Raw genomic sequence first — 21,888 nt, 5'->3', positions numbered from 1 at the left:
CCCATTAACAAACTGAAACCTACTTAACAAAGTGCATGTTGCCATGTTTATGAAACTAGAAATTGTGTACTATGCACTTTTGCAACTGTAAAGCTCTAATGGAAAACATTTTTTAAATCTGACTAGAAAGGTTGCTGACTGGCACAGAAAATCAGTAACTCTTTTTCTCTAACTACTTAGATTTGGGGAGAGGGAGACTAGAAATTGCAAAGAAGTTGGGTGCACAGATCTCACAAAGACTGACTGGCTTGCAATGACACATGACGATTATTCTTAAATGAGAATAAAGACGAAGGGGCACAGGAGTACACCATTATTTGACACGAGACTCAGAAATCAAGCCATCTGTCTCAAACTAAGAGTAAGAAATAAGTTAGTTTTTTCCCCCACTTCAGACCAGCTTTTCAGATCATTACTTAGTCCATTTTAAAATAGCATTCTAAAGCCCAATATAAAGAAATAAAACAGAAATAGTGTGCTTTAGGAAATCAAATAGCCTAACTATAAACATAGGTACAACATACCTGAACCAGAGTGACACTCTCCTTCCTCTAAATAAAAAGCGTTACCCATAACTTTGTAGGGTGTTTTCTGGAACACAGAAAGCAAAGGATAAAAAAGTTTGGCAACAAGAAGGGCTTCCTTCTTGTTTGTTAGGATGCAAAACAGACGAAAGAAAACCTTTCCATGTGTCACCTTAATGGAACTAGACAGCCCCATGAAGACACATCCAGCCAATGACGGCCTGTGAAAACTTGGTCATCTGTGGACACAGGTGACCTAAAGAAAGCATCCTGTATCCTCTAAAGGATGAGGGAACAGACAAGAGGGAATGGCCTTGGGTTTGCTAACAGAGCTGAGGGAGCCGGGGAGGCTGCCACGAGGCTCTGCGGAGGCTCCTTTCCTGAAGTTTCTGAACCGTCTTCCCGGGGCTCTGACAACAAGCCTAGCCTAGCACAGGAAATGAGCTAAACAGCCTTCTAACTTCTCTTTTGGCCCTCTGACGCACTCTTTTCTAATAGTGCCTTCTGTCCCCAAGAGAATATTCAGGCCAATTTTGTTTCTTTTCCTGCATTGGTGAGAATTATAAACTAGCAATTTGGGGTACCCCTAATCTCACTGAGTATCTTCTGTTGGTGATGGTACCTTGAATAACAAGGAGGAGGAACTTAAGTGCCATTTACACAAGAGTCAAACAAGTCCATGTCATATTCTGATGATTCCATATTAATAGAAGTCAGCTATGATATGTAAAAAACTATTTTTGCCAAGGTTTCAACTACTGAACTTTAAAGCAATTTCAGTATTGCATGTAAAAGTCATTTATACTGAGTAACATGCCTTCATGTTTTCTACATACAACAACAAAGTAGGATTTTTTAAAATATACATATATTTTAAACCAATTAGCTCCCTTTACAATCACACCTTCAGCCCCGCATTTAAAAATATAAACTCAAACTGTCAAACGGAAACAACAATGGAGCAACTGACAGTATCACTGAAATGAAACAACGATTCACGAAAAGGTTAGCATTAAAACTTTGAAAGTGAGCATAAACACAGTCATTTCTGCTCAGATGATGTCTGGTATGTTCAGATATGAGCCTCACACAGAACAGACCCCACTGGGATATAAGACAACTCATTCCCTTCTCACTTTCTCATTCCACGATGCACATCTATGCATCCCACCAGGCAAGTCTCACTGAGGTTTATACAGTGCTTAGTTATCCGAACAGCACAGACTAGTATTAAATACACAGCCTATTCCAGAATTGGCATATGCTCCCAACAATTGTTTTGTGCACTCCCTGAATTATAAAATAGTCCAATCTTTCAGGAGCATAAAAATGAAAGGGCTTATCATATCTATTCATACACATTGCGCATTCAATGTTACTAGGTTAAGACAGTAAGGTGAAAAAAAGGAACAGAAGGGTACAGTCAATTTTCTTTGAACAATTCCATTACATTAGACAGTACTGTTAATGACATGTATTTATTTTAACCAGATTATGAAAAAAAGAAAAAAATTATTATCAGAATTTGTATTGATTTCTTGGAGAAGTTTAATAAAACATTAAATATACATATTCACTTGAATATTTGAAGAATCTTTGGTAGCAACTGTGTTTCTTCCACATTATAAGGTTTTTCAAAATAAATGTCAAAATTAATATACTAATCAGCATATGAAAGATAAATTATGGTTATTATCCTTTTGGTTTTCCTATAAGATATATTGAACCTGACTATTAACTTGCATTAATCATGCACTTAACACAGGATCTGCTTAACTTATGTACACATAAAATGAGACTAGTACCAAGAAGAAATTAGACAGCAATGAGAATCAATGACAAAACATAACAATGACAACTGTTCTTAAGGAATTTATTTTTAAATTAAAAGATTTACAATGTTTTGATTATGCAAAATAGCGTAAGGAAAATCAAACCAAATCAATAAACCAAAAGAGAAAGATAACTTAGTTTTCTTGTATATCCGTACTTAAACCATCGTTGTAAGCATCTGATGTTCCAATCACGTAGACTTAAGTGTAATAATTTCAAATGTTTCACTGGTGGGTTTCTCATTTTCAGCTTTTATGAACTGTAATGCAATTTACTTCAAATTCTATTATACTTAGTGTTTACACTGCAACAGCAGCAAATCGCCCAAGTAGAATCAAGTGTGGAACTGGGGCACAGCTTCTAGCTGCAAACAGAAATTATACACTGTGTTCAGCACAGGAGAGGACGTTACAGTAACCAGAGCGTAGAGTTTAGTACACTTATTGCAGGGCTGGTATTTCTTTCCCTTTGAACTGAACCAGCTGAGCTTCTGAGCTGACATATTACTGCTGTGGATAGTAAGACTGCTGTGGGGGCTGAGGGAAGGGGTATGAAGGCTGCTGGGGTCCTGGGTACGGAGCCTGCCCAGGGCTCTGGTGATACACTGGTGGATACGGCATATTATACTGGCCATACGCGTAAGGATTGTAGCCCATGGGCATGGGCATTTGGCAATACCTGATGGGAAGAAGAACAAAAAAAAAAAAAAAGCTAGATTGGTAAATCAAATACTAGAAAATGAACCATACAGTAATTATTCTAAAATGAAGTTTTTTTCAAGAAAACCACATGTTCCTCTATTTCTCAGTCTATTACATAACAGTGGAGAGAGAAAAAACAGCTATTCCAAGGTACTTGCTAGAGAAAAGAGTTCTATCCTATTATTAATTGAAATGGAAAAAAAAGTATTTAATACTACCCAGAAAATAAAGATTCTTGAAGGAAATAAGATTAAATATTCAACCATAACCAAGAATAAACACAGAGACTCAAAAAAAAAAAAAGAGACTCTTCATTTTACTGTGGCAATCTATGTACATTTCTGTTTTACAAGATTCAATGTTTAGTGCTTGCTTCGGCAGCACATATACTACAAGATTCAATGTTTACTGTAATGCTCATAGATTTATAATGTTTTCACAGTTTTAACATTTGGAAGATAAAATGTACTTACTAAGTTTGGAAGACATCTTAAAAGGTAGTTAAATGTCTGGATTTTTAAGATTAAAAAAATAACAAAGACAGCTGATCTTTAAGTATATGCCATAATTAGATAGATTTCTGGTTCAAGAGTTGATTGGAATGTCAAAACGTCAGTACAGATATGTGAAGAAGGCCTTATCAGTCTTGCTAAGTTCAGAAAGGCACCTACCTGTTTATCACCTAAATAAAGATGACCAAGGAAACACATTCTGAATTCCATAGAGAAGGTATGTTTATTATAAACACAACATGTAAAAGCTAAAAACAAATTAAATAAACCTGGGAAATGGCTATTCAACTGCTCAAAGTGACTATAACTTACTCTATTTCTGTGTGAGCTGACAATTTAGCCTATATGACACCTCCATTCAGAGAATGGGTGACCTTGCTTTTAAAAGACTAACCAGAGTTAGAAACATCAGCCAGTTATTGGGACATAGAGTTTCAGCCTTACCCGGGATACCCTGGATAGGTGGGGTACGGGGGTCCCTGGGCCTGTGGCAGGGGAGCTGAACCGGGAGTCTGCGATGGAGCTGGTACAGTGGTCCCAGTGCCTGCTGGAGCTGGAGCCGGAGCTGGAGCCGGAGCTAGAGCCGCAGCTGGAGCTGAAGCAGGAGTCCGATTTGCTGGCAGCACAGGAGGTGGAGGCCGGGCTGGGGGCTGGGGCTTAGCAGGCTGTTAAGAAAAAGTCGGCACTGACTACAACACATGTCAGGGTTCCGTCAAACTGCTATCAATTAAAATGAATGAGAGCATATGAGAAACTCCAGAATCCAACCGAATGTATTTCTAATTCCCATTCTTAAATGTGGGCTCACCACTCCAGGAATGTACCATAGTTGAAAAATAATTCTCCAATTTGTGGATATTCCATAGCACTGCTCTTTTCCTGATGCCCAATATTTAATCATTTACTGCTCCCATCTGTGGTCAGACATTTGAGGTACGAGGAAGGAACAGGTCAGATAGTGTTTATCTCTTACCTCCTCCTGGCCCCATGATTTTTCGTATTAAAATTTCAAACACCAGAAAACTTAAAAGAGTACTATCATAAATAATCACATATTTACCAATTAAATTCATTGATTATTAACATCTGGCCACTTTTGCTTTATCTGTAATTATATTCTTATATTTATCTCTACATATTTGCAGAACCATTTGAAAGTTAAGCTGCAAACTTAAGGACACTGACCTTAAGGATTTCAGTATACAAGTCCTAATATTCTCCTACATAATCACAATACCATTTCACCCTGAGAAAATTAATAGTTACTCCAAAATTAAGAATTATTCTCTAGTATCACTGAGTATCCACCCTACATTCAAGTGTCCTTATTCTTCATAAAAACATCTGTAAGAGTTTTTATGAACCAAGATCCAGTTGAGGCTCATGTACTGCATTTGATTTTTATGAGTCTTTCCTCTCTTTTAATCTAGAACATGCCCTCTCCATCTAGCTTTTCTCTTTCTATAACATTTGCCTTTAGAAAACCAAGCCAAGTGACTCAAAGAATGTTCCTGTTCTAGGTTGTCCAAGTGTTTCCTAACAGCACGATTTATGGTTTTATCACTGTCTTTGCTATACACTGGAAGTTGGTTCCAAAGACTTCATTAGACTCAAGGCAAACATTTTTTAGCAAAAATCCACAAGTGATCCATGAATAAAGAATGTGTATTCTTTATACTGCAAAACATCAGACAGTTGGTCGCCTGACCACCAGACCTCTACAATGTAAAGTCTGTGTTACCATTTACAGCTAGCAAAGTGTCACAAACCCATGAAACTTCAATCTTAAAAGGTGTGGCTGCTTACTGACCGGCATGGTTCTTGGTGCTGGAGTTGGTGGCGCTGGTGCGGGCCCCCCGGCTGGAGAGGACTGGTATGTGGGTGTTGGGATTGAAGGAGCACTAGGTTCTCTGGCAATGCTTTGCTGCAAGTCCCTTATTAAAGACAGAAGCATTAGAAACCAACACAATTTTGAAAACCAACACCTGCAAAATACCAGGTATTTTTTTCTTTTCTTCATGTATGCAACACAGAAAATAGAATCAAAACAGTGATAGTATTTTAAAATATACTATATATTTCTGTTCTCAGCAAGAACTAATTGAAATCATCTTTCTTCCTACTACTGAATAAAATAAAGTTATTTTTTATTCTATTTCGAAAACAAGAGGAAAAGGTAAACTTTTCCAGAGACCATAACTATAGCCAGAATAGGGAACATGTTAAACTGAGCAAGTGGTCCTAAGAAACTGCCCTCTCTCTAGTAAGAGGTCAAGCCCTAGATGAGAAACTAACATAAAAATCTAAAAATGACCAGAAAATTACAACTGTTCATAGTCACCTACCTAATATCTTAATCACTATATATCAGGAAACAATGGAAATTTCTTGATGAAAATTTCCTGAAGATATCCAAAAGATGGCACTGAGATATTTTATGTTAAAAGATACCTCACATAAGGTAATCACATTAAAGACAGATGTTGAAAGCACCATTAAAATACAGATCAAAATTTTTAAAAAACAATTTAAAGACTCCTCTGACAGTAAATTGGAATTTACCCCAAAATCCCACTAAACAAAACCCTAAAGTAAAACACACTCTTATGAAATATTTGGTACTGATCAACTTCTCACTGTGCTGATTCACAAGCACAGAACAATAAACATGACATGCCCTCAAATGTCTGCGGCAGGCCCTGCTGTCCTGATGGAACGATTCCAGCAAGCTTCCCCAGACCACACTTTCACTCTCAAAAACAATCACGGTTCAAAGATAAATTAGACACTCCATATATAAATAAAACAAACACACATTCATCAAGAAATCAAAAATACTTCTTAAATGTTTATAAATCTGTAATAAATGCTTACAATATAAACCACAAGTTTTTAGCCCATATTAAAATTTTAAAAGGTCAGATTCTGAAACATTTAGTATATGCATGTGTGTATATATATCCCATATACAGTAAATATAATACATTTAATATTTTAAGTATTTTACTCATCAATAATTATCTTTATTTATTTAGTTGAGTATATTTAATCATAAATACAATATCTAACATGAATATAGATATAAAACATCTTTCTTTCCTTTGAAAAACCAGACACGGTTGCAGTAAATAACACATTTATATGACAAATGAGAATTTCCTAGCCACTATATAAATTTCCTAGCCATTATAAAACAAAGCTATTAAATCACAGATCCATTTTTATCTGTTTCATGAACTAGGCTTCTCTGTAAGACTGAATTTGAACAAAGGGCTCAACACCCTTGGGGCGCCAAGGATGGGAACACAATTTGAATTATAGACTACTTGGTGGTGACTATAAAAAACATTCAGAATCTCCATGATTATTTAAATTTGATATAATTTTACAAAATGGAAATATATTCACTTGATTCAAAAACTGACAGACCACAATCTACAAATTCTCATTCCACCATTCACTCCCACAAACACAGAGACACTATACTCTTCTTTCTTTCTTTTTTTTTTTATACTCTTCCTTCTTATGAACCTGTCCAGAGCTTCCGGATCAGAAATAAACCAATCCAAATGTTCATTTTTATTTTCTCCCTTTTTACACAAAAAGCATACTTTACACTCGTCTGTAACCTTATTTTTTTTTTACCATAATTTATTCATCTTAGAGATTTTTGTATATTGGTAAATAGAAAACATCCTTAAAAAAAAAAAAAAAAAAGCTGGACTAAATAACGTGTGGATCTGCAGTTCAGACCTTTCTGGTCCCACAAAGGGCTGCCCCACTGTGCACTCCTGCAGCAGATGAGACGTGCTCCCCAGAGTGTGCCGATAAAGCACGTTATCAAACTTCCAAACTTGACGATCTGAAAAATCCCATTTCAGAGTAATTTTAACTCATATTTATATTGAATGAGGGGAGGTATTTTTTCATATGCTTAACAGTCACTTTTATTTCATCTGCAGAATTTCTGTTCACATCCTTTGCCAATTTTTCTATTGGGTTTTTTTCCCTCTTCATTAGTATCTCAGAGTTCTTTATAAATTTGGTCAATTTGCCTTTTGTCCCATGAATAAGTTTCAAACAGTTTCCACCAGCTTACTACATTTTGACTCTGCTGATCATGTTATGATGAACTTACTCTTTTTTCTTTAATGGCTTCTGGATTTTAAGTTAGAATTACAAAGACCTTTCCTATTTCAGCTTTACTAAAAATTTCTCTCATTTTTCTTTTCATTTCATTTTATACATTTCAAGTATGATCTCTTTGGAACTTACTCTGCTGTAAAAATAACTTTTGTTTCCTAAATGACTAGGCACTTGTCTCTTAACTTCTCTGATTTAGGATATTTTTTTTCTTTAAACACTAAATTCACATAAGGATTTAAATCTATTCCTATCTTCTGTCTTTGGTCTAATCATGTGCCGGTACCACTGTGTTTTTATTAGAGACAATATTACATATATTAAAATCTGGTAAATTAGTTTCCATTACTGTTATTTTTATGCAGTTTTTCTGGCTACTCTTGCTTAACTTTTTTCACCTTGAGCTTTAGAACAACTTGTCTACTTATAGATGAAAATCTGTTGGTTTTTTTAATCAAAATTATGTTGAATGCATAAATTTATTTAGAACTGACATCTTCATGAAGCTGTCTCATCCTATCTAAGGACATGATATGTCTTATAACTTGCTCAAATCCCCTCGTGTCCTTGAATAGTGTTTCAAAGCTTTCTTCATACAGGTCTCATATATGACAAATTCATTCTTATGTATTTTACTTTCTCATGTCTATTTAACTGAGGTCTTTTCTCCCATTGTATCTTCTCTGTCTTTATTTGTATGAAAGCTATTGATTGCTACAAATTATTTTTATAATCACCAATTCTTTTATTATTTGCAGAGTTTGGCTGCTGATTCTTTTAGGTTTCCAAGATGTACAATCATAAAGTCTGTAAGTAGTGACAGTTTACAATTTTTGTATCTCTAATTGCCTTTTATCTAATGGTGCTGGCTGGTACTGCCAATATAATACTGAATAACAGCACTGATAGCTGGCACTTGTCTTTAGGGGGAATGTTTATAGTTTCTCCATTAACTTTCTCATGCTTTTTCCTCATCTGTGAAGATCATCTTTTTCTCCTTAGATGTAAAAATGCTAAACCAATCACTGTATTCATGGAATAACCACCCACTTCTCCCTGGTCATGGTCATGCTCCTTTATTAATAATATACTGGAGAATATGAACAGCAAGCATTTTATTTAGAACTTTCACATCCATATTCATAAATAAAACTGGTCCAAAGACTGCTCTGTTTTAATCTTTTCAAATTTACTTACTAGTAAAACTAATTTGGTTTTGTTTTTTAACATCTAAAACCATTTTTTAAAGATTTTAATTATTTGCTTTTTAAAGGTTTAGTAGAAAAACTAGTAACAAATGGCCCTGCTCTATCTTGGGGCTGGAAGGAAGTAGCTCTTAACGTCTTCCCATTCTTCTATAGGAAACTGTTTAAGCATGGACAGATAAGAATAATGGTCAGGTCATCTGAGGGGCTCAAGAAAGGCTCCTGAGTATAATAGTCTCTGGGTTCTTCATATTCATCACTAACGACCACCTGACTTTGAATATACCTGAAGGACAGGCTGGCTGGATATAAGATCTTTGTCTTATATTTGCTTTCCCTGAGTTTCAATAGCAATCATTCCATTCTCTTCCAGCATGCAGTGCTGCCAGCCTAAGTTTTTTTCACCTTTTCATAAACCGAGCTGATCTGTCTTCCTGACTGCCTTTAATAGGATTCTGCTATTTTCTTTTATAAAGAACATTTATTTGGCCACACCATGTTCATGTCAGATCTTAGATCCCCAACCAGGGATCAAACCCACTCCCCCTGTGTTGGGAGCACAGGGTATTGACCGCTGGGCCACCAGGGAAGTTTTGTCATTATCTTCGAAGGCTAATAATGTACATGCCTCAATACAAATAAGTGTTAACAGTCCTTGCTCGTTTTTCCTGACCAAATGATGTACACCCTTTCAACAGGACTTATTCTAAGAATATTCTTGAGTAATAACATTAAGTTTCTTCTGTTCACTGTTTGGGATTTTCTTCTTTGAAGGGAATTCAGTTTTACATATGTTAGGTCTTCCTGCCCACCTTCTCTACTTAATCCTGTTCCCTGCTTTGGTTTCACTGTCTTTGATTTCTTCTTTGCCGCTCTTTGCTCCTGTCTTTTCTTCACTGTCTCTTCTTGCTTTGGCTCCTCCTCCTTCCACCTTACATCTGTGACGGCTCTGTCTCTCCCACTTGTGTCCTAAATCCTGACACTCCACCTTCTACGACCTCTTGTTTTCCTACCATCTTCCTTGAGTACTGGCTTTGTTTGTGGTAGTCCTTAGTGACTGTTCCCTAACCGTTTAACTCACAGTAAAATTTTCACCTGTTCTGTGACAATGTCATTCTGGTGAATGTTCTTCATCTATTAGTTTTGTTAAATTCTGTTCTCTTTCTCTTCTTAAAGGGTATCAGTGCTGAGTCAGCTCTCCATTATTCCCCACAGAGTAAGTCCTCTGTAGCTTGCCCAGCAGGCCACATAGAAAGTGATTTTGCTGACATTTTCTGAGCTATAAATCCTCTCTCCTCGTGCTCTGTGCCTGCAGTTTCACTTAAGGAACCCATCTGCCACTTCAAGGTAACCTGCTCCTGTGTCTTGGCATTTCCTGAGATCTGCCTCCATGAGCTGTGCTGTCATCACTTCTGTGACATCACTATTCTCCCTCCATCTGGAGTTTGTGGTCCTTTACACCCTGCTGTTCTTGAACCACACAGCTGGTTGCTTGCTGCTTTGTAAACCACCACAGAGGAAATGAAGGAAACTGCTAACTCACACTGCCAACCCACCACAAGAGTAGCCACGTGTGATTTTTCTAAAAGAGGAAGCAAGAATATGATTTTTTTTTAAAGAAAAATACTTCAAAAGTACAATTTGATACAGAAAATAAAACTTACTTTAAGAGTTCATCCCTTTCTGTCTTCCGTGCAAACACTATATCACTGCATTTGTTCTGGAACCTGACAAGTATTTCAGTCAGCTCATTGTAAAACTACAAGCAAAGAACAAACATCAGTGATAAACCAGAACAATTTTTAATCTAAGAGGAACACCATTTAAAGCTCATTTGTCAATAACAGTTAAAGAACTAAAACTCTTTGCATGAGAGACAGTCATAAATATGACCTAAAATTCTCTAAAAAAATAAATAAATAAAAGCATCGTTAGAAAGTGCTGTCACCAAAAATTCAGTGACAAGTTTCATGATCGTGAACAAGTTCCCAATTCCTAGAGAAAAATCAATTACTTAATAAAAACAACCTATTTTAAGTGGAAGCATTAGATTTGCATGTTCACTTCAGAAATGCAAGCATCATTTCAGAAACTTTTCAAAGAATTTCCAAAAGCACTCTGCAGAGTTTTCTCAGCTTACCTATTTCAACAAAGCATTTAAACCAAATTAAAATGGCATTTTACTATCCTCTCTTTGGAAGGTTTTGGCAGTATGTCTATGCTCTCTTTAGAGGGTTTTACATTATACCTACTGTATTAACATCAAGATAACTTTATTCAGTCATCATTGTGGAGTTAAAGTACCAAAAGGAATTACGTATATGAAAAACAAGAAATCACTTGTTCCCCAAAATTGGTCAAACCAAATATAAGCATTTCCCCAAAAATATTTAAAGGAAAGGCTAGGGAATACTGAAACATATTCAGTAAGCACTCTAAGACACAAGCATATCACAAATCTATCATCATCTAGACCATCAGCAGAGACTATGAAAGTCAAACCAACCCCCTTCCCCATCACGTATCCGCTCTGACTACTGCTCCTATCCCTCAGAATTCACTCAGATCGGCCGACTTTCTATCATGTAACAAAGTATTGCTGATTTTTGCTAATTCCTGCTACCTGAAATGAATGTCTACACATACTCATTCTGCAAAGTTCCCATGAAATCCACCACCTTCATTAAGCTTTCTCCCACTTATAATAAAGCTCTCGGGACCAAAGCCATGAAAGCTAAGGAATTCAAGATGAAGAATGATTTGGTCCATTTGGAAATACCAATTAACTTCTCAAACTATATCCTCACGTTCACACTGGTCAGTTAGCTCTTGTTTCTTGTGTACTTCATACCTTTGTGCCCTCCTTCAAATTAGCCACAAGTTCAACAAAGTTGTCATACGCAGCAGCTAGATTCTTCAAGACTTCTTCTCTTAAGTTGGCTTCATTGTTAGATTGTTTCATTTTCGAAAATTCCTGGTGTGAGACCTTATGAAAAGAAAGATTTATGCAATTACATGTATTTATGAAATTAATATTGTTCATGACATTTCTATGGATACTTTCCCAACTATGAAAATCATCTATGATTACATTGAGTTATTACTAGACATTTACCTAATATATTCCCTTTGGAGTAGCACAGTACTTTATAGCTTTCCATTAGTAAAATTATCCCAAATTTAGTGGGCATGAAAATATAACCAATAGTTTACAGGTTTCTATTAATATGGAATACTTGCCAAAAACACAATCCTAAATGGATAGATTTAATCCAGATTATCCCTCCTGTATACAGATTATCCCTTCTGTAATTTTTTAAATAATCTTACTGAAGTATATAAACTCTACCTGAATATTTTTAAGAAGTCCTTCCTGTTTCTTTAGCGATTCCTGGACTTTAGTTGTGAGACCCCCATAGATTCGATCCAGTTCAGTAACAGAAATAGCTTCTTCGTTTATCACACCATCTTGAGCCAGAGCAGTCAGAAACTTGCTCGTCATGTCAAAATTCACTGATTTCAGGTCATTCTCCAGCCCCTCTCTTTCCTTCTTTACTTCATCAAGATTTGTCAATAAGGATTTTAAGACATTCACCACCTAAACAATTTTAAAAAACTTTAGCTGAATTGCCCAAAAAGCAGAAGACAATTACCAGAAGGGAATTATACAAAGGTTCACCAGGGTAAGGGAGAGATGATTTCTCAGAGAGCCAAGTATAATTCAGACATCAGGTTTACTTAAATACAGACACTGCTGTACCTTGAGTGGATTCAGCCTGCAATGCCAGCAGCAATAATGAAAACAGATTTATTGAACAGTTATCAGTTTAGGACCAGGCACGGTCCTAAACACTTCACAGATTTAATTTAATGTACTCCGTAGAATATCCCATAGAGTATGTATTTATTACCTCTATTCCACAGATGGAGAAACTGAGTCTCAGAAATTTAAGTAGCCTGCCTGAGGTTGCAAAGCTACTGAAGGAGCAGAGGGGAAACCTGAGACCTAAGTCTGCCTGGCTCCAAACCACTCTCTAACCACGTGTACACCTTACTGCGTCCTCATGATGATGGAGAGGAAGGTGCATTTTGTCAAGAGATGCCCTATTTGCCAACATAGGGAGACTGAGAGAGGGAGATGTGGAGATAAAAACAGAGAGAGATGCATGGAGACAGCACTTGAGAGAGACAGACGGAAAGCTCTAAGTCACAGGCTGGTTTTAAATCCTGGGAGAGAAGGGGTAGGTCCTATCTCTCTCCACATCATGAGCTCCGCCTCTCAGTCAGTCCAGGCAGTCTCCACCTAACAGCCACATGATTCATAAATGCCCAACACCCCTATGCAGTAGTAGTGTTTCAGGGTTCAAGTGCCCACTAAGACCACTTGTGAGCTGCTCCCTTTCACTCACAGCTCTTCACACTTCACCTGGGCGACCCCAAGCCCCCATCTGCTTGACCAAGAATGCTCAGAGCAAGAAAGTGGGCAAAGAAGGGACAGTCCAAGAACCCCATCTCCACTCCTGACTCGCTTCTTACCAGCAGCAGTTTCCGTTCCAAAGATCTCCTCACATACTGCCCGTGCCTAAGAAGCCCTGTCCTGCTCCGCAGCCCATGGCCTTAGTTATCAGCTCCTTGACAAGAGGGTCCAGAGCGACCTTCCCATGTGAAAACCAAAACCTGAGGAAAAGCCTCAAGTTTCTTCTACATTTCAGCCTCTGGTAACCACTGTATCTCCCAGGCCTCCTATCTTAAATGCAGAGTCTCTTAATATGTTCTAACGTGACTCCCAGAGGTCCAAGAAGCATCAAACCACAGACACTGTAAAAGGAGGAAGAGGACAAAGAATCACGGCTGGATGGACACAGCAAAGTCTATTAAAGGGGCCCAGTAGCGTCTGACGCTAGAAAAGCAAGTCAGTCTTGCTTGCAAATGACTTCCAGGACATACTGTTAAATGAAAAAAGGTGCAAAAGCATATACATTGTATGTCGCATTTTGAATAAGAAGGGAAATCAGAATATAAAGCTATACACACATATAATATATTACATATATCTGTGTGCGTATGTATTTCTCACAAAAGCAAAAGCACTAAGCACAGACCAGACACTAACGAACACTGTAACGCATACGGAGCAGACGGGAACAAGGTGGAAACAGGGCAGAGGGTTCTCTGTAGAACCTTCTGAACTATCAACATTCTTCTGCCCCTCCAAAACACAAAATTAAATCAAAACTTCAACACAGAAACGAAGGAATCTAGCTGTCCAGCAAAGTCAAACATGATAACATAAAATAAATATTTCAACTCTGATTATACTCCCTTAGTGAATATCATGGGCTTAGTTACTGTGTAACCAAGGGCGGTTTACCTGGAAAACTCATCTGCAAAACAAGAATAATAGTCTTGTCCTGTATGTCAAGACCATTGTAAAGACTGAAGTAAGTCCATGTAAGTGCTCAATGTAATTTCTAACACAGGCTAAGTGCTCCATAAGTAGGAGCCATTATTATTAACTGTTGGTTATATCTCACGGTTTAACTCTCTACTTTGCATGCACTGTGGACTAAAGAGGCTTAAGCATGTAAACACTCAGACAAGAACAGAGGAAAAATGAGGAACGGACCAAGAATTAAAGTATCCTTTATTCTGCTGAATTATAAGGATTTCAATAATCATGTAACACACTTTGTGTTGGGGGATACAGCAGCATATAAATTCGAAAAGGTTTTGATAGCTTTACCTGTTGGTAAATTTACATTGATAATGGAACCTCAACTTTGACTTTAACGCTATGTGAAGGTTGCTTGGCCATTAGGAAAGTAAGAAATGTCATTTTCTTCTATACGTATGTTATGCCTAACAGAAGTTTGAAAATTTTATAGAAGCCAAGTGAAATAAAGCTAGGGGAGAAATAGGAATATGCAGAATTAATTTTTAAAAAATAGTCTAGTAAACAAAGCTGAAAGTCAGGAATATCTTGAAACAGGCTGTCTTATATAGTATAGAAACTAACATCTTCTCAGTACCTAAAAACAGCTGCCCAAACAGAACAAAGATAAATAACTAGACAGTTAGCCTCTTCAGAATGAAAGAAAAAACAGCTCTACCCATTATGCTTGGACCTCTTAATAAAACGTGTTCTTTGTATCACGTTAATAATCAGCAATCCAAATGGCTGGGTGTTTCTCATAAAAACTCTGTTAATGTGTCATCAACTATGGGGACAACTATCTGAAGGAGCTTTAATAAACAAATGATGCTTGCCTTTTCTGATAAAAGATACATGATGAATGAATATATAAAGCACTGAAAATTCTTGGTTACCTCCATGCAGAAAATCTAGTTTCAATAAAATAACTTCATATTGACTGTCAAACTTTTCTTCCCCTATGTAATACTGTTCTGGATTAACAGAGAAGCTATTATAAATTTAAAAAAAAAAAACTTTGTTTTCTATAGAAAGCAGAACCAAAGAACTAAAGCCATGTAAGTTCTGAGCCATGTATGTGACACTAAAAAGAAACAAGGGGGGACATTAAAGAGAGTTCTCCTAAAATCAAGAGGCCAGAACATGCTGCTGTTCTGTGGGTGTGCAGTCTCCTCTTTGCAAGCTAACCTTTCAACCACCTTCCTTTTCTCCCCGACATCCTCAGAGCATCTGACTGGACAGCCGTCGCGCTCTCTGGCCCCCAACCAGAGATGCAGGTCCTGTGCAAATCCCGACGCTGCTCTCCCTTCACTGCAGGGGCCGGTTTCCACTCAACCTCTGGCAGCTGCTCTGCACACACTCACTCAATATTCTCGGATCCTACTCCTGTTCACCGTGCTGCCTGTCCACTGTTCTCATAATGTGCCAATGTCCTAAGAAGCCTCCTGGGCGACGGGCTCCAAATGCTGGAACGTTCAGTATCCTGTCACCTAAAGGCCTCACACTTTTCAGTTCCTACCAGGTATTCCAGTTATCTTTGTGTGCGTCTCCTCCTCACCTGCTGGTGAATGGAGAGGAAGGGCTGGCCATCGTGTGTACCGAGCACAGTGCCTTACACAGTAGATACCTATCCACTAAGTCCTGGCTGAATGAATACATGAAATGCTTCTCAGCAAAGACAAGTAAGAAACGACAATGATAACTTCTGAGAACTATTGTCACAGGAAATACACCTTTTTCAAGAAGTTTTCGGCAGTATCTCTTGCCCGTTGGCTTACTTTCCCATACTTCAGGGCCCCCATCTCACCTCACAGTGATCAGTCACACCCACCCCCTTCGGGTCTCAGCCAACCACGCTCCCGTGAGCCTGTAACCAGTAGAAACATCATGCCAATGTGATCCACTTGTTAACATGCACACCTTGACAACCCTCCCTTCAGAGGTAGTCCCAGGGGAATATGATACAAGGTGGCATATAGAAAGGTGTAAGAAACAAAGAATCTGTGGTCAGAGGAATATCTCACCAATCCAGTCCTTTCACCTTAAGGAAGTGCTTTTACTTCCAAGCTGCTCCCTCTTATCAAATCTGAATTAAAGACTGAATATATACAGTACCGAGTTCATAGAGAAAGCATTCAATAAATGGATAGTAATATAACGTTTACACAGTGTATATATATCATGTTGCTCTAAACACAACCACCCTCAATATATATCATCATTTTAAAAAAAAAGTCAGTAAGAAAAAAACTGGGCAATTCATTGTACGTAATAGTTTTCAGAAGCGGCTGACCACCCACATCAAAGTCACATCCTCACCTCACTGCCCTGCATTGTCTTCGCCGGGTTAGCAGAAGGGATGGCGGCGTTCAGCTCCGGCTCCGGCTTACACAGAAGCGCAATGGTGTCTCGGTGAGCCTGGTAACGCTCTTTCACCTGTCCATCTGCTTGCACAGCTTTATCCAAAACGGTTCTGAAGTTGTTTCCCTCTGCGGAAGAAGAAAAGAATATTACCAGAGCACAGCAATGATTTTAACGGTAAAGTACACAAGCTGGTTGTACTCTCAGTTTTGTTCTCCAATGTTACTTGTCTCCCTGACAGCCCCAAAGCACGAGATGCCAGAAGCCGAGCTCCTGTCGGCCGCGGCATCATCAGTGGTAGAAAAATGACAGAATCAACTGTAAAGCAAAACAGTTATAACCTTAAACACCTCTGTGGTTACGGTCCACTAAATAAAAGCCAACTGACATTAACCTTCTTCTACAACTAATGAAGACAGACAGATAACATCCACTCCAAAAACTGTTACAACTTACTTCAAACATGTTCCTGTCTCAAAGGATCACTCTTTAAATTTGACTTATAAGAAAAGCAGATATATTTTTAGAAAAATCACAATAGTATTAAATACTTTTTACAGAGAAATAAAGTAAGTCTAGATATCATTTATCTGAACAAGCACAAAATCTTTATAATCAAAGTCTTAAAAATAATAATTTGGCTTCAGGTAAATTTTAAAACTCATCTTTTACTACCTGGTAGTATCACTACTAAATGAAATGAAATCACAATACCATATACTTATACAATATCTCATTTATCTTTTTTTACAATATGCAGAAAACTTGGAACAGGAAGTAAGAGTTACAGGATCATTTTAATTTTCACTTTCTTAAGAACCTGAACTTACCATAATGAACATCCTTGTTATTTTTTAATCTTACATGAAACTGAAGAAAAACACCTGGATTTTCATATGGAGCCTAATTCAAAATTGTGGATACGAAATGAGAACTTACTCAAGTGAAAGTCATTTAGGGACATTTTTACCTGTTCTTAAAGGCTTATAAAGTTCATTGGATGGCGTCCTTTGCCAACGCTCCTTGAATTTTGCCCTTAAATCATTGTCAGTCGCTTCTTCTTCATCCAACAACCTTAAAGACTTTTAAAAAGGAGGCAAAGCAACAGTGAAATATCATTTCTGGTATAAAAAACTTTAAAACATTTTTAAAATGATCATACTCAATATAGGTGAGAATTAGTGAGCTGGGACTATTCCTACAGTACTGGTTAGAATATAAATTAGTACAATAATTTCCACTGCAGAAATCCAAGTCATGATATACTTAACAAAACATCTTGTAAAATTTAAGGCTAAATTAGCCATTACCTTACTCAGTAAAATTAAGATGACTAAGAGATTATGTACATCCATATACCAAAACTACTTTTAAACAAAGATTTTTTTTAAGATTATTTAAATAAACAGAAAGCCTTTAGAACTTTGAAGCCATTAAAAAAAAAGAAAAAACTGATTAACTCATACAAATAAAAGATTTAGATGTCAACCCAATATAACAAACTGAAAATTAACATTTAAAAAAAAAAGCCTTTCGAATGCAGAGCTGAGAAGACAAGACAGTAGAGGCAGAAAAGTAAGAAAGTGCTAATCCACCGATGGACTCAAGTGCTAGAGTCAATGGTACTTGTTAATGCCTGACAGTTTAGAGCAGAGATCTACAAACTTTGTGTCAAACGTCAGAGTAAATATTTTAGGCTTGTGGACTACAGTCTCACACATTCTTTTTTTTTAATAACAATTTTCTAAAAGTGGTAAAAATCATCTTTAATTAGTGAACCATATAAAACAGGCCACAAGGTGGAGCTGGCCTACTATCCACAGTTCACCAACTACACATTCTCTAGTGGCTCAGAATGTGCATTTAATGGGAGACAAGAAACACAGGTGGGGTAATATGAGTAGGAGATCAGATCAAAGGCACTATGTTCCCTGAAACGGGGGCTTCCAAATGGATGACACTCAGTGGATGAGTATTTAAAGGGAAACTGACCAACTGAAGGGAATTTGCCCATCTGAACCCTGGCTCTATGTGGAAAAGAAAAGAAGTATCACCTTAAGATTCCTAACCAAAAGCCTGACCTTAGGACTGGAAATGACTGACACAAACTCCTAAAATGAACTTTAGAATAAAACATTAACCACACATATACACACACACAAAAACCCTCCAAAAAAGTTTTAAAACACAGGAAACACACAAACAAAAACACCGAAATAAGAGGAAACAAACTGGTATGAGAAAAAAAATCAGGAAAAAACAACAAATCACAGAACCAAACCACAAAGACTACTGACCCTGAGGTAAGATAAAGAATATAAACTAAACATATTTAATATGTTTTAGAGTAAAAGTATGACAGGAGAAAGAAAATGAGAAGAATTTAAAAAGAGCCAAATAAAATTTGTAGAAATGAAAGAAATTATAAAATTAGGAAGCTAATGGATAGTTAAAACACTGCTGGGATATAACTGAAGAGAACTAGTGAACTAGAAATCAGGCACAAGGAAGCGCAGAGCAACAGAAAACACAAGTGGCTGGAAGACCCAGAAAATAAACCGAGAAGACACAACATCAGAGATGGAGAAAGACATAATAATGAAAATTGGGAAAAAGCAATATTCAAAGAAGTGAAAACTAAGAACTTTCCAGGATGGATCAAAGACACAATTTCTCAAATTCACTGAATACAATGGAATATCAAGCAATTTAAATGAAAGAAAACCCATACCCAGACACCTCATAATAAATTATAAAAAAGAAAAGTAAGTATACAACTTTCATGCTGTTAAAAAGGGGAAAAAAATTAAAAATGGAGGGAACTCAATAAAACCATAAAAAGTGAGGGTGAGGAGGAACCAAAGAAAGAAAACAGAGAGAAATCAAAATAGTAAGACAAATCTTATAGAAAAATATGGTTCCAAATATATGAATAATGACAGCTAATATATATGGATTTAACCCTCCACAAAGAGATATTGTCAAGCTAAAAGTAAAGGAAAAATCTTATTACCATATGCTATTTACAAAAGACACAATCACAAAAACACACAAGTTGACAGTCAAACACACAACAAGAAAATTATAGACCAGTATCCCTTATGAAGATAACTGCAAAATGCTCAAAATACTACCAAACCAAATCTAGCAGCACATTAAAAGAATTCTATACCATGACAAAGTGGGATAACCTAGGAATGCAAGGGTGGTTCACACTGAAGAATCAGTTCATGTAATGCTCCGTATTAGTAGAATGAAGGGAGAAAATCCATGTGATTATCTTGAGATACAGAAAAAATATTTGACAAAATCTAACACCCTTTTATGATAAAAGCACTCAACAAATTAAGAACGGAAAGGAACTTCCTCAATCTGAGAACAGCCATCTGTGAAAAACTTAACAGCTTAACGGGAAAAACTGGAACGTTTCCCCTAAGATAACGATCAAGAAAAGTCTGTGGCCTCTCACTGCTTCAAACCAGGATTGAACTGGGTGGTGCAACTAGAGTAAGAAATAAAGGGCATCCAAAGGTGCAAAGGAAGAACTACCTCTAGGTGCAAATGATATGACTTTTCATATGAAAAATCCTAAGCAATCCATAACATAACTACTAGAGATAATAAACAAATTTAGGAGAGTTGCAAAAAACAAAATCAACACACAAAATCAGCTGTGGTTCTATCTCTAGCAATGAAGAATCCAAATAGGAAATTAAGATAATTCCATTATAGTAGCATCAAAAAGAAAATAAGAATCAGTTTCATCAAGGAAGTAAAATACTTGTACAGTGAAAAGTATAAAACACTGCTGAAAGAAATGGAAAGACAGCCTCCGTCCATAGACTGGAAGTTGTAGTACTGTTAAAGATCAGCAAAATATTCCTCAAATTGATCTAAACATTCAATACAATCGTCTTTAAAGTCTTACTAATTTTAGGATTTTCTACATATAAGGTCAAATCAAATCATAGTAAGATATCACTTCATAGCCACAAGGATGGCTTTTTTTTTTTAAGACAGTTATAAGGGTTAGCAAGGATGTGGAGAAATTTGGAACCTTCATACACTGTTGGTAAAACATAAAAGGGCACAGCTACCTTTGCAAACCAGTTTCACAGTTCCTCAATAAGTTAACACAATATTACTGTACAACCCAGCAATTTCACTCCTGTGTATATAACCCAAGAGAACTGAAAACAGGAGTTCAAACATAGCCTGTTCACAAATAACAACATTATTCTGAATAAGCAAAAAGTGGAAACATCCCAAGTGTCTATCCCTGATGAATGGGTAAATAAAATACTTAATGATACATCCACACAATGGAATATTTAGCCACAGAAAGAAATGAAGTACTGACACATGCTGTGACATGAATGAACCTTGAAAAGATGCTAAGTGAAAAAGGCAAACTTCAAAGGCATGATTCCATTTATCTGCAATGTCCAGAATAAATAAATCTATACAAACAGAAATCAGATTTGTAGTTGCCAAGAACAAGGGGAATGGAAGAAGGAGGAGTGACTGTTAACTAGTACAGGCTTTCTTTTGGAGGTGATGAAAATGTGTCAGAATTAGACTGTGCTGGTGCTCACACAATATTGTGAATGTGCTAAAAACCACTGGTGTCCACTTAAAAGAGGTCAAAATGGTGAAATTTTATGTTCTGTGAATTTTACCTCAAAAAAAAAGAAAAAAAGACACATGTAAGATAAATGTAGGTGATTTATGAAAAGAACCAATTAAATATCCTTATTCTGGAAATGAAAAATATGGGGGGGAATGCAATAGAAAGGCTGAAGAACAAAAGGCAGAGCTAAATAGCCAATTAATGAGCTGAAAGGCTAGCCTGAGACAGTCTCCCACATAGAGAAAAAGTAGCAGAAATGTTAAGAGATGCGAAGAACTGACTCAGAAGCACCACCATCAATCTAACAGGAATTCATTAGGAAAGAATGGAGAAAAAAGAATAACTGAAGAAATAGAGCCCATGAATCTAAGATGGAAAGGGTCCAACAGATACCAAACAAGATAAATTTATCATTTAAAAAATAAATTAGTGGACACGTCAAATTATCTGAAAACCAAGACTAGAATTAAATTTGCTACCAGAGACATAAACACTCAAAAATAGTATCAAAAGAATAATGAGTCTAACTCATAAGGCTGTTAGGAAGG

The 21,888-nt window shown here is 36.8% G+C and overlaps 1 protein-coding gene across 2 annotated transcripts in view; it reads right to left on the bottom strand.

Annotated features, from left to right (window-relative positions):
* Nucleotides 1–2,383: 2,383 nt before the first annotated feature.
* The window catches only part of PDCD6IP (programmed cell death 6 interacting protein), a 67,364-nt gene continuing 47,859 nt past the window's right edge, over nt 2,384–21,888 (bottom strand). For both annotated transcript variants that reach the window (XM_020908845.2, XM_020908846.2), the window contains exons 11-18: nt 17,681–17,792; nt 16,669–16,838; nt 12,268–12,516; nt 11,770–11,904; nt 10,583–10,677; nt 5,381–5,504; nt 4,015–4,235; nt 2,384–3,035 (exon numbers count right to left, since the gene is read on the bottom strand). In XM_020908845.2, the coding sequence (XP_020764504.1) occupies nt 2,861–3,035; nt 4,015–4,235; nt 5,381–5,504; nt 10,583–10,677; nt 11,770–11,904; nt 12,268–12,516; nt 16,669–16,838; nt 17,681–17,792 (1,281 nt within the window). In that variant the 3' untranslated portion in view covers nt 2,384–2,860. The remainder of the gene's footprint in view (nt 3,036–4,014; nt 4,236–5,380; nt 5,505–10,582; nt 10,678–11,769; nt 11,905–12,267; nt 12,517–16,668; nt 16,839–17,680; nt 17,793–21,888) is intronic.

This window comes from Odocoileus virginianus, chromosome 26, assembly GCF_023699985.2.
Source record: "Odocoileus virginianus isolate 20LAN1187 ecotype Illinois chromosome 26, Ovbor_1.2, whole genome shotgun sequence".
In the NCBI taxonomy this organism is placed as follows: Eukaryota; Metazoa; Chordata; class Mammalia; order Artiodactyla; family Cervidae; genus Odocoileus; species Odocoileus virginianus.
This window is presented reverse-complemented; position numbering and strand designations above follow the sequence as displayed.